Source organism: Pantherophis guttatus, chromosome 16, assembly GCF_059756535.1.
Source record: "Pantherophis guttatus breed Tessera chromosome 16, ASM5975653v1, whole genome shotgun sequence".
Lineage (NCBI taxonomy): Eukaryota > Metazoa > Chordata > Lepidosauria > Squamata > Colubridae > Pantherophis > Pantherophis guttatus.
The window spans coordinates 10,648,711-10,662,626 of NC_142078.1; the positions used below are offsets into that span (position 1 = coordinate 10,648,711).

A 13,916-nucleotide genomic window follows, 5' to 3' on the forward strand; every position below is an offset into this window, starting at 1 on the left:
TTCTATCAATCTCCTTCCTTCCTTCCTTCCTTCCTTCTTTCTCTTAGTCTCCTTCCTTTCTTCCTTTCTTCTATCAATCTCCTGCCTTCCTTCCTTCCTTCCTTCCTTCCTTCCCTTAGTCTCCTTCCTTTCTTCTATCAATCTCCTTCCTTCCTTCCTTCCCTTAGTCTCCTTCCTTTCTTCCTTTCTTCTATCAATCTCCTTCCTTCCTTCCGTCTCCTTCCTTCCTTCCTTCTCTTAGTCTCCTTCCTTCCTTTCCTTCCTTCCTTCCTTCCGCCTCCTTCCTTCCTTCTTAGTCTCCTTCCTTCCTTCTCTTAATCTCCTTCCTTCCTTCTATCAATCTCCTTCCTTCTCCTTCCTTCCTTCTCTTAGTCTCCTTCCTTCCTTCCTTCCTTCCTTCCTTCTCTTAGTCTCCTTCCTTCCTTCCTTCTCTCAGTCTCCTTCCTTCCTTCCTTCCCCTTTTGCAACCTTCCAACAAGCCAAGTCAATGGGGAAGCCAGATTCATTGAACGACGGTGTTCCTAATCGAACCACCGCAGCGATACCCTTAAGAAAAGCGGCAAGAAAACTCGTAAAATGTGACAAAACCCAGTTAACAAGTTTCCTCACTTAGCAACATAAATTCCGGGCTCCATTTGTGGCCCGTAAGCCAAGGACCACCTGTAGAGGTGCAAGTGCTTATTGCTGATGCTTTTACTTCCTCAAGAGTTCAGAAAAGCACTTCCAAAATTTTCTGAGTCGGTGGCCAGTGAGGAATGCTGAAAGTCGAGGCTCAGCTCCACCCAGGATCAAACCTCCTTCTTGCCAGGCCGAGAAACAAGGTGTGTTCAGGGCGTGGGAGAAGAAGGGGAAAAAAAAAAAAAGGAATCACGTGTTTGGGGCAATGCCTGCAAATCCTGAGGATTTTTTCCCCCTTTTTCTTTTTTTTAAAAAAAAAACTTTTAAAAACTTTTCTTTTTTTAAAAAAAGAAAAACTTCTACACAAAAGAGATTTTTCCCAAGCAGAACACCCCAGGGGTGGGAGGAAAAAAAAATAAACAAACAAAAAATAATCCTCAATTTAAAAGCACAACAGAAGCCAAAATCCCTGTGGTTTAATCGAGACATGGGTTAAAGGGGGGGGCTCGCTCTGTTTTACGACCTTTCTTGCCATCATTGTTACATGAATCACTGCAGCGGTGGAGTAAATCTGATTCCCCCGTTGATTTGGCTAGTCGGGAGGTCACAAAAGGGGGATCATATACACACACACCCAGGATGCTGCAACCGTCATAAATACGAGTCAGCTGCCAAGCGGGGTGAATTTTGATCACATGACCCTGGGGAAATGCTGCGACGGTGGTAATAATGGAAAAACAGTCGTACGCCATTTTTTGGCCCGGCCGTTGCAACTTCAGACGGTCACTAAATGAATATGTCCCATTGACAGGCCAAAATCCTCCTTTCTCTCCCCGGTTTTACAGTTAACAGCCTATAGCAGTGGCCAAAATTGTGGAAACCTTTTTGGGGAAAGTGTATTTTTGAGGTTTGATGGCTAATAACACTACTTTTTGTTTGTTTGTTTGTTTTGTTTTGGAGTTTCAAGATAATCCTATTCCACTGCTGGAATAGCCCAGACCTTAATCTAATTGAAAATCTATGGAGCCGACTAAAGAAATATGTTAGGCAGAAGCAACCCAGCAATAAAACCCAGTTAATAGAAGCAATCCTTCAATCTTGGCTTCATGTGATAACAGCTGCAGAACTCAAAGACTTGGTTCACTCCATGGGAAGATGTTGTAAGGCCGTCATTCATGCTAAAGGTTACCCAACTAAGTATTAACTGACATGGGGGATCATTTTTGTCTATCTCGCTTTTTCTACGGCGATAATTTTTGTATATCTCGTTTTTTCTACGTGTTTCACTTTTCTTCTTTATACTGTAACTGCTATTCTAATAGCAAACCCTTCCTAAAAGTTATTGCATTCCATTCTTGATTAAATTATCTTTCCACTGATATATAATTTTATGGTGCTACTCCAAAAAAAAAAAAAAAAAGTGGTGGTACTAGCTAGCTTTAGAAAAATACACTTTTCCCAAAAGGTTTCCACAATTTTGGCCACTACTGTAAATGCAGAATGCAGAACTGAAGAAGCTCCTTGGATGAGAAGCAAAACATTTTCAAGAAAGAAAGAAAAAAAGAAAGAAAGAAAGAAGGAAGGAAGGAAGGAAGGAAATAAAGAAAAAAGAAAGAAAAAGAAAGAAAGAAAGGAAGGAAGGAAGGAAGGAAGGAAGGAAGGAAGAGGAAGGAAGGAAGGAAGGAAGGAAGGAAGGAAGGAAGGAAGGAAGGAAGGAAGGAAAACCCAAGAAAGTCCAGTTGCTTTTTGGGAAAAGCATCTTTTGGACAAGCACAACCTGGATAATTGAGAATTTTTATAGACATTTAGCCTAAATGCACCCTTCCAACATTCAAAAGCCTTCACCCACTCAACGCGTCTTCGGATCCCTGCAAACAGAGAGCCCCTGCTACGAACAGGCAGAAACCCAACCGATTAAGCTTTCTCCTTCTCTTCACCTTGGATATATATGGTGGGAGAACCCAAAAACTTTTCCATTTCAACATTAGCTAAAACAAACAAACACACCAGCCGCAGAAAGGCCCAGCTCATCTCCACATCCAGAAAAAGTTGGAAGGGGCACACAAAATCAGTACGGGTAGCCCTGGACTCACAACAGTTTCATTTCGTGACTGCTCAAAGTTACGACGGCGCTGAAAAAAAAGGAACTTAGGACCGTGTTTCACACTTACGACCGTTGCAGTATTTCCCCCGTGGTCACGTAATCAAAAAAAATCCAGACTGGCTCATATTTATGACGGTTGCAATGTGCCGGGGTCACGGGGTTTCCCCCTTTTGCGACCTTCTGGCAAACCAAGGCAAGGGGGAAGCCAGATTCATTTAACAACGATGTTGACTAATTTTAAAAATGGCAGTGATTCACTTAATAACGGTGGCATGGAAGGTCGTAAAATGGGGCAAGACTCACTTTTGACAGCTGTCTTGCTCAGCAACGAGAATTTTGGGCTCAACTTATGATTCTTGATGAACGTATCTTTTCTTTTATGTACACTGAGAGCTTATGCACCAAAGACAAATTCCTTGTGTGTCCAATCACACTTGGCTAATAAAGAATTTCTATTCTATTCTATTCTATTCTATTCTATTCTATTCTATTCTATTCCATTCCATTCCACATATTCTATTCTATTCTATTCTATTCTATTCTATTCTATTCCATTCCATTCCACATATTCTATTCTATTCTATTCTATTCTATTCTATTCTATTCTATTCTATTCTATTCTATTCTATTCTATTCTATTCCATTCCATTCCATTCCATTCCATTCCATTCCATTCCACCTATTCTATTCTATTCTATTCTATTCTATTCTATTCTATTCTATTCTATTATTCTATTCTATTCTATTCTATTCTATTCTATTCTATTCTATTCTATTCTATTCCATTCCATTCCATTCCATTCCATTCCACCTATTCTATTCTATTCTATTCTATTCTATTCTATTCTATTCTATTCTATTCTGTGTTCGTACCTGCAGCAATTCCCTAGTTTTGCTTCTTAGAACTGCATCAAGTCATTGATCGGCACATTTCCTTCTTCCCTTCCAAGGAAAAGCCTTCTTCCCCTTACAAGCTCAACAAATAAACTTTTTTTTAAAAAAAAAAAACTTAAAAATAAAAAGAAGTGAAATTCAGAGGGAAGTGATTCAGGCCAACAGATCTGGGTTTACTTCTCCTCCTCACCTCCCCACCCCACATCTTGCCACTCCCCAGCTTCTTCCAGCTCTCAGCCCAACTCATCTAAAAAAAAAGGGGGGGGGGGGAATGACGGGATAATAAAAATGGGAAGCGAGTAAAATCACTTCAGCAACTTTCAAGTTCGCTTATTTCAATCTTTCTTTCTTTCTTTCTTTCTTTCTTTCTTTCTTTCTTTCTTTCTTTCTTTTTCTTTTGTCTTGAGGGGTCCTGGGTGCTCTCTGAGCTCCGCTGTTTTCTTGCCAACGTTTCATTACCCAACTAGGTAACATTATCAGTGCTTAAAAGGGAGTGGGGTGTGTGGAGAGGAGGAAGGACTGTGGGGTTTTGAAGGCTCTCTGAGCTTTCTTGCAGGAAAAACGGTACAATGGGGCCCAAACTCACTTCAAACCAATTTCTCACTTAGCCACATACATTTTGGAGCTCCATTAGGGTCGTAAGTCGAGGACTACCTGTGGCCGATAGATGTTCATGCCCATGTGTCCGTGGGTGGCTGATTTGTCAGAAATGCCAGGCTTCTAGAAATTCCCTGGCATTTTTATTTTTATTTTTTTTTGTCCCTGACTTTCTCCCTTCATCAAACAGCAGCTTCTGTTTACAGAAGCGAGGCAACAGTTGCGAATGTTGACCGGGAGGGGAAAAAAAATCACAACAACAACGTCCTGCCAGGAGAAAAACCTTCCACCTCTTTGCATCTAAGTGTGTAAAAGTCATTTTCTCACAACTTCCCCCTTCCCGGATTTCCAGAGGCCATTTTCAAAGTAGAAGACCTCCCTTCCCTGAAGCGAAACTGAAAAAGAAGTGGAGCGAATTCGAGCCAAAGAGAGAGGGGGGGAAAGGAGGGAGAGAGATTGTGTGTGTGTGTGTGTGTGTGTGAGAGAGAGAGAGAGAGAGAGATTGTGTATATGTGTGTGCGAGAGAGAGTGTGTGCGAGAGGAAGGGAGGGAGGGAGAGAGATTGCATGTGTGTGAGAGAGAGAGAATTTGAGAGACAGATTGTGTGTGTGAGAGAGTGAGAGAGATTGTGTGTGAGAGAGAGAGAGATTGTGTGTATGTGTGTGTGTGAGAAAGAGATTGTGTGTGTGTCTGTGAGTGTGTGTGTGAGAGAGAGAGGGAGGGGAGAGAATGTGTGAATGTGTGTGTGAGAGAGAGTTTGTGTGTATGTGTGTGTGTGTGAGAGAGAGAGATTGTGTGTGTGAGAGAGATTGTGTGTGTATGTCTGTGTGTGTCAGAGAGAGGCAGGGAGGGAGGGAGTGTGTGTATTATGTATGTGTGTGTGTGAGAGAGAGATTGTGTGAGAGAGATTGTGTGTGTGTGTGTGTGAGAGAGAGAGAGAGAGAGAGACCTTTTTCGTCTCTAACCATATGCCCTTACTCCCAGCTTACTCCGAATCTTGTTTCTGCCTTCTCCTTCCAACTTATTCCAGGCTTCTTCTCCCCCTCCCAAAAACAACTAACTACCCCGGATCCTTGCCCTTCCCTCCCAGGTCTAGAAGAGAAGAGGGCGAGGTGAAAAAAGAAAGGAGTGGCAACGTGGAAAAAGAAAGAAAGAAAGAAAGAAGAAGGAGGAGGAGGAGGAGGAGGAGGAGGAGGAGGAGAAGGAGAAGGAGAAGAAGAAGAAGAAGAAGAAGAAGAAGAAGAAGAAGAAGAAGAAGAAGAAGAAGAAGAAGAAGAAGAGGGAGGAGGAGGATGGAAGAGAGAGGGGGAAAAAAGAATTTTGGAAACAAAAACAACCACCAAAAAAAAAGAAAAGAAAGAAATTACACGTTTGAAGTTCCCCTAGTACGCAAAACGGGGGGGGGGGGGGAAGGAATCCACGCAGGGGCTAGGAAAGACCTCCGCCTTTCCTTCTCTTTTGCTGAGACATTTCTCTCTCTCTCCCCCCACTTTAAAAGAAGGAGGAGAAGAAAGAAAGAAAGAAAGAAAGAAAGAAAGAAAGAAAGAAAGAAAGAGGGAGGGAAAGAAAGAAAGATAGAAAGAGGGAGGGAGGGAGGGAGAGAGAGAGAGAGAGAGAGAGAGAGAGAGAGAGAGAGAAAGAGAGAGAGAAAGAAAGAAAGAAAGAAAGAAAGAAAGAAAGAAAGAGGGAGGGAGGGAGGGAGGGAGGGAGGAAGGAAGGAAGGAAGGAAGGAAGGAAAGAAAGAAAGAAAGAAAGAAAGAAAAAAAGAAAGAAAGAAAGAAAGAGGGAGGGAGGGAGGGAGGGAGGGAGAGAGAGAGAGAGAGAAAGAAAGAAAGAAAGAAAGAAGAAAAGCAGGGAAGCAAAGCCGGCCACCCCCCACCCCAGGAAGTGGGGAGGGGGGCTTGCTTGTCAGGCTGGAGACGAATTTGCAAAACGACGCCAAAACCCCCTCAAAATCCTCCCCAATTCAGCTGAACCCCTTCCCTCCCCCGGAAAGGACCCCTCTCCGCCCCCCACCCCCCATTCTCCCCCAAGGAAGCAGCAGCCCCCCTCCCCACTCAATAAATACCCTCGGTGCAGCCGAAGCGGCGCCCACCCACCCCTTCCCCACCGCCCCTACCTGGCCTTATTTTTTTACCTGCGATGGACTGGCGCCTGTTCTCGTCCAGGTGAGCCGAAATCACGTCGCCCATGGCGGCCCAGCGGACGGAAGAGGAGAAGGAGAAAGAGGAGGAGATGGAGGAAGGGAGGACGAGGCTGTTTGGCTAAAGGAGGAGAGGAGAAGGGCCCCGCCGGGCGATGCACTCCATGGGGCGGCCGGGACTGAGCCAGAGGGAGGGGAAAAGAGCCAGCGAGGCGGGTTCGTGCTGGCGCCCGCAGCTGACTTGCTTGCTTGCTCACTCGCTCGCTTGGCTTCTTCCTCCTCCTCCTCCTCCTCCTCCTCCGACACGCCTTTCTTTACCCTGCTTTGCTCGCCTTCCCAGTCCCTCCGCGGGATTCCGTCCCTGTTTTTATTTTTATTTTTTATTTTTATTTTTTGCGCGGGGAGGGGAGGACGGTGGTTTCCCTGCCCCCTTCCCTGCTTTCAGTGGAAGTTGGGAGAGGGAGAGAGGGGTTGAACGCCAGGGGTGAAAAATCCCAGCAGGTTCTGCAGAACCGGTAGCGGAAATTTTGAGCAGTTCCGAGAACCCGGCAAATACCACCTCTGGCTGGCCCCAGGAGTGGGGAGGGAATGGGGATTTGGCAGTGTCCTTCCCCCTGGAGTGGGGAGGGAATGGGGATTTGGCAGTGTCCTTCCCCCTGGAGTGGGGAGGGAATGGGGATTTGGCAGTATCCTTCCCCCTGGAGTGGGGAGGGAATGGGGATTTGGCAGTATCCTTCCCCCTGGAGTGGGGAGGGAATGTTCCCCCTGGAGTGGAGAGGGAATGGGGATTTGGCAGTATCCTTCTCCCTGGAGTGGAGAGGGAATGGGGATTTGGCAGTATCCTTCCCCTGGAGTGGGGTGGGAATGGAGATTTTGCAGTATCTTTCCCCTGGAATGGGGTGGGAATGGGGATTTGGCAGTGTCCTTCCCCCTGGAGTGGAGAGGGAATGGGGATTTGGCAGTATCCTTCCCCCTGGAGTGGGGAGGGAATGGGGATTTGGCAGTATCCTTCCCCCTGGAGTGGGGAGGGAATGTTCCCCCTGGAGTGGAGAGGGAATGGGGATTTGGCAGTATCCTTCTCCCTGGAGTGGAGAGGGAATGGGGATTTGGCAGTATCCTTCCCCTGGAGTGGGGTGGGAATGGAGATTTTGCAGTATCTTTCCCCTGGAATGGGGTGGGAATGGGGATTTGGCAGTATTCTTCCCCTGCCACGCCCATCAAGCCACACCCACAAAACCAGTAGTAAAAAAATTAGGATTTCACCACTGGTTCACACAGACACACACACACACACACACACACACAGAGAGAGAGAGAGAGAGAGAGAGAGAGAGAGAGAGAGAGAGAGAGAGAGAGAGAGCCACTTTTCTGGGTACCAAGAAAGGAGACGATTTTGCGGGATTGAAATGGGGAGGGTGTCCCTTGGTGCTCTCTGAGCAGGGTGGTTTTCGATTCACTTAACAACAGTGGCAAGGAAGGTCGTAAAATGGGGCCAAACTCACTTAACAACATAAAATCTGGGCTCAGTTGTGGTCGTAAGTCGAGGAGTACCTGCATTAACTTATTCTACAATCCCAAAAGAAGTAGGAAGTTGGGGGTTTTTTTTTTTTCCTTTTTCCCCTCTGCCCTGCACTTTTCTCTCTTCCCTTTTTTTCCTCCTTGATTTTACCTTTTTAATTTCTGTTTATAGCTTTGTACTTGATGCTTGGATAAAACTAATAAAAATATTGAACTTGAAGAGTGAGCAAGAAAATCAAAGGATTGTACCGGAATTCCGAAATCCTCGGCGCTCTATGACCAGCGAGAACCGAATCAATCTGGATTTTATGCAAAAGAGTTCCTGCAATCTGCATGTTAAGGCAGGACATTAAATTAGACGGCAAACAATGTTGGTTCCTAACAGTAGGAAGTGACCTTGACTTCTTGCAGGTTTGGGGTTAATTGCTTGCTTCAAGGATTTATAAATAGTGCTTGCCTCCTGTAAATAACAAGCCCAGCTATTGTTTTCTCCCAAGAAGCGCTTTGCAAGAAACCTAGATAGCTGGGAGCTACTAACTATCTAACCACTGCACCTGCTGACTTGTGAGCCCGAGGAGTTAAAGCAGCAGAGTTCAGAATTCCCTTGGCATGAAAAAGGAACAGCTGGGTGCTCCTTCTCTGCCTTTATTTACTTATTTTTATTTGGGATGTTTGTCCAGAAACCCATAAAACAAAAGCCTGCGCATCAGGGGTGAAATGTTCCCGGTTCGGACCGGATCACCCGATCCGGTAGCGATGGCGGTAGCAAAAATCCCTGCGCCCCCGTCCCCCATTCCCAGCTGAGGCGCCCGATCATCAGAGACTTTTTTTTTTTAACTTTTAAAAGCATTTTTTCTACAACCTCTCCGGCCGAAAAAATGTTTTTAAAAATTTTAAAAAACATGTCTGATGATCGCGGGGCTCAGCTGGGATCGTCAGAGGCTTTTAAAAGCATTTTTTCTACAACCTCTCTGGCCGAAAAAATGTTTTTAAAATTTTTTTTAAAAAGTGTCTGATGATCGCGGGCCTCAGCCGGGATCGTCAGAGGCTTTTAAAAGCATTTTTTCTGCAACCTCTTCAGCCGAAGAGGTTGTAGGGGAAAAAAATGATTTTAAAAGCCTCTGACGATCCCAGCTGAGTTGCCTGATCGTCCAAGGCTTTTAAAAGCATTTTTTTTCCAACCTCTTCGGCTGAAGACGTTGTAGAAAAAATACTTTTAAAAATAAATAAATAAATAAAAATGGCCACGCCCACCCAATCACATTACCCCCCCACACACACACACCAAGCCACGCCCACAGAACTGGTAGTAACAAATTTTACATTTCACCACTGCTGCGCATCCCAAAGAGGCATTTAGAAAATAGCAGCTGCTATTTATAGGGGGGGAAGGAAAAGGTTGGGAAAAAAAAGGACAATGGGGGGGGGGAAGAGGAATGAAATGAAGTCACAGGAGGGAAAAGACAAAATAACAGAAGGAAGACCATAATGAAACGATGCTTTAAAATGGTAAGATATTTATATGCTGGATGTTATGTGAATGTCATATATGTGTTATAATAAAGTTACAAATAATAATAATAAAAGAAATAGCTGCCTCTGGCACTCCCTCCCTCCCTCCCTCCCCCGCTCAGGAACCCCCCCACCCCCCCACCTTCAATAACAGAAAACAATTCTGATTAAGGTCTGTGGTTGGTTTATTTATTTATTTATTTATTTATTTATTTATTTATTTATTTATTTATTATATTTCTATACCGCCTTTCTCCCGTAGGACTCAAGGCGGTGTACAGTCAAGAAAAATACAGACACACAAACATCATAAAATTGCTAATTAAAATTATTACTTAGTTTGGTCAATTAAATAAAACCCAGAATTAGATCACATTTAAAAAAATCATTCACATATTCATATGTTTAGCCCCGCCTGTTGGAACAGGTTTGATTCAGCATTTTACAGAGGATGGTGTTTGTTTTGAGATGGAGCGGGGAAGAGAATGGGTTTGCATTGGCCCAATCATCTTTTAAATAAAGGTCAGCTTGCAAAGGTCAGAAAAATTTCTCCGGTGGACCGATTTCCAAAGCAATGGGTCTCCCCGCCACCCTCCGCTGCCCCCAGCTTGGTTCGTTCCCAGGGATCTAGCCCTGTGCAATCCTTACAGTGGATGTGCTAAATCTGGTAAGATTTGGAGCGGGATGGAGCAGTGGTGAAATCCTCTGCGGGTTGCCACTTGGCTTACTGCCCGCTAAATGTGTGCTGTGCGCAAATGCCCGCTGTGCATGCATGCACAATGCACACCAAATGCACACTGTGGCATGCGTGCGCATTGCGCAGCAAACACGCGCTTCACGTGGAAAAAGGTTTGGGAAGGTAAGTAGAACAGCGAGGGGGAGGAGCAGCTGTGCCGCACGATTTAGATCTGCTAGACAGCAGGATTTCCTGGTTTCTAGCGAATATAAATCGCGCAGCACAGCTGATTGTCGGAAATACCAGTTTGGACGAACCAATAGCTTTTTTTTTTACTACCAGTTCGCCTGAACTGGTGCGAACCAGTAACGTTTCACCCCTGGGATGGAGGAATGGGAGGTGGGGGTGGGGGACAAGATTTTTGGTCTCTTTCAGTGACTGGGTACTTTTTCCCCACTCTTCTTGGCTAAGGGAGTGGGGGAAGAAGAGAATAAGAAAGAGAAGAGGGGAAAAAGAAGAGATGGGGCAGAAGGAAAGAAGGACGTAGATGGGAGAAAAAAGAAGAGAAAAGAAAGGACTAGAGAAGCAAGAAGAGATAAGATTAAAAAAGAAGAAAGAAGAGGGAAGGAAAGACGAGAAGAAAGGACAAAAGAAAAGGAAGAAAAGAAATAAAAGAGAAGAGAAGAATGACCGCCGAGAGATGAAAGAGGACAGAAGAGAAGAGATGGCTTATCAGAAGGAAAAACTACACACATTTTGCTCAGATGTTCACAACTGCCAACAAGGAGAAACACCAGTGTTTGATTTGGCACATAGGGAGAAGATAGTTTTAACAGAGAGAGAGAGAGAGAGAGAGACAGAGAGAGAGAGAGACTGAGACAGAGACACAGTGAGAGAGAGAGAGAGAGAGAGAGAGAGAGAGAGAGACAGATAGACAGAGACAGACAGAGACAGAGACAGAGTGAGAGAGAGAGATAGAGAGAGAAACAGAGACAGAAAGAGAGATAGACACAGTGAGAGAGAGAGAGACAGCTAGACAGAGACAGAGAGCTAGACAGAGAGACAGAGACAGAGTGAGAGAGAGAGAGACCATCCTTCCCAGACATGGAGCCGCTAAACCACGATCTCTTTTGAGTACTAATCTAAAGGCAGTTTGTTTTTGCTCCGGTGCTTTGTTTACCCCCCCCCCCATCTCAACTCCCCAGGCGAGACATTTACCCCCATCTCAACTCCCTGGGCGAGAAGCGTAGTAGCCCATGCAAGCCGTCTTGTACACAAAGGTCTCCTGTTTATTCGCTTCATCCGTGTTTGGCTTGGCAAGCGAAGGCTGGAGAAACAGGCTGCAGATTTTTGCCAGCTTTTGGCTGAGATTGTTCCCTCCCTCCCTCCCTCCTCCTCCTCCTCCTCCTCCTGTTGAAACACGTCTCCCCAAAGAACACTTCCGGGTTGGCTCAGATGATTTCGTTTGCCTTGAAAGCTTCCAGGGATGAAGCTCCCACAGCTTGCGACAAAACCAGCAAGCACAACTTTTAGACCCGCGGAGGAGACAGGACACCGCGTTCATTGACAATAAACTGCTCCCCTTTGCAAATTAGATATTCGCAACCCTGAATTAGAAGGGTGGAGAACGCAACCAGATTTATGCCACGATGGGTGTAGCTGCTTCCTTACACACTAGGCGTGTGAGCACGTTGTGAGCGTTGCAGAGGTCCCAACCGGCTGCTATCGGCGGCGACGGGGAAAGAGACAGAAAATGTTAGTGTGCAAACTACCAGGTAGTCCTAGAGTTATGACCAGAATTGAGCCCGACATTGATGTTGCTAAGTGAAGACACTTGTGAAGCGAGTTTGCCCCGTTCTACGACCTTCCTGGCTACAGCTGTTAAGTGAATCATTTGACGTTTGTTCAGTCAGTAACACGGAATCTGGCTTCCCGCCACTGACAGTGCTTGTTGGAAGGCCGCAAAAGGGGAGAGGATACTGCAACCGTCATAAGTATGAGTCAGTGGCCAAGTGTCTGAATTTTGACCAGGTGGCCATAGGGATGCTGCAATAAGTAAAAAACAGTCTTTTTTTTTTCAGTGCTGTTGTAACTTTGGTCGCTAAATGAACGTTGTAAATCGAGGACTTTCTGTATTTACATGCCCCAAGACAGGGGTTTCCATACAGGTAGACCTCGACAGTTCATTTAGTGACCGTTTGAAGTTACAATGGCACTTTCAGAAGCTGTGGGTGCTCCATCACTGGAGGTTTTTAAGAAGAGATTGGACAGGCACTTGTCTGAAGTGATGTAGGGTTTCCTGCCTGAGCAGGGGGTTGGACTAGAAGGCCTCCAAGGTCCCTTCCAGCTCTATTCTGAATTGAAAATGGTTTTCCTTTTTTAACATTCTTTTCTTGCCAAAGATCTGGGAGAAAGCGGGAGGGAGGCGTGCAAAACTTATCTCGCCATCAGCAAACAGTTCTTTGCCATTCTCTTTTCCTGTTGCCAACAATGAATGATTAGGAGGAGGAGAGAACAATGTTTTTCCTTTCAAATGCCATTTGTCACAATTTCTTCTTCCAAACAAATTGCCAGACAGATAGATGATGGATGGATGATAGGTAGGTAGATAGATGATGGGTGGATGGATGGTTTAGGTAGGTAGGTAAAGAGAGATAGAGAAGATAGATAAAAAGATAGATAGATAGATAGATAGATAGATAGATAGATAGATAGATAGTTAGATAGATAGGATGGATGGTTGGTTTAGGTAGATGGATGGATGGATGGATTAGGTAGCTAGGTAGAGAGAGACAGAGAGATTAGGTAGGTAGGTAAACAGATAGATAGATAGATAGATAGATAGATAGATAGATAGATAGATAGATAGATGGATGGATGATGGGTGGTTGGTTTAGGTGGATGGATGGATGGATTAGGTAGCTAGGTAGAGAGAGAGACAGAGAGATTAGGTAGGTAGGTAAGCAGATAGATAGATAGATAGATAGATAGATAGATAGATAGATAGATAGATAGTTAGATAGATAGATGATGGATGGTTGGTTTAGGTAGATGGATGGATGGATGGATTAGGTAGCTAGGTAGAGAGAGACAGAGAGATTAGGTAGGTAGGTAAACAGATAGATAGATAGATAGATAGATAGATAGATAGATAGATAGATAGATAGATAGATAGATAGATAGATGGATGGATGATGGGTGGTTGGTTTAGGTGGATGGATGGATGGATTAGGTAGCTAGGTAGAGAGAGAGACAGAGAGATTAGGTAGGTAGGTAAGCAGATAGATAGATAGATAGATAGATAGATAGATAGATAGATAGATAGATAGATAGATGATGGGTGGTTGGTTTAGGTAGAGGGCTTGATGGATTAGGAGAGAGAGATTAGGTAGATAGATAAAGATATTGCAATAGATAGTGTAGTCTTTTGACTTCATAGCATTCCTTCTTTTGATCCTTGATTGCAATCTGTATCTCAGCCTGGAAATCTTGTAGTTGACTCTGCATTGCTCTCTGGTGTCCAAGAATTAAATTGCTGTTTTAAAAAAACCCAGGAATCTCACAGCTGACTCAGCTCTTTCCTTGGACTGGGTGTGCTGAGAATTAGCTTCTTAGGATAGTCAAGCCTGCAGTTACTCCTCGACTTAACAACCATTCATTTATTTGAAGTTACAAACCAGCACCGAAAAAAGTGACTGGCAACCAGTTCTCACACCCATGACTGACACAGCATCCAACAGACACATGGTCAACATTCGGACGCTTGCCTCTAGAAGTTGTGGATGCTCCATCACTGGAGGTTATTTTTAAGAGACTGGACAGCCATTTGTCTGAAGTGGTGCAGGGTCTCCTGC

At 44.7% G+C, this 13,916-nt stretch overlaps 1 protein-coding gene across 1 annotated transcript in view; it reads right to left on the minus strand.

Moving 5' to 3' along the window:
- NIBAN2 (niban apoptosis regulator 2) overlaps nucleotides 1-6,935 on the minus strand; it is an 83,583-nt gene extending 76,648 nt beyond the window's left edge. Inside the window, exon 1 of the mRNA XM_034435695.3 lies at nucleotides 6,351-6,935. Within this exon, the coding sequence (XP_034291586.2) occupies nucleotides 6,351-6,405 (55 nt within the window). The 5' untranslated portion in view covers nucleotides 6,406-6,935. The remainder of the gene's footprint in view (nucleotides 1-6,350) is intronic.
- Between the last annotated feature and the right edge of the window lie 6,981 nt (nucleotides 6,936-13,916).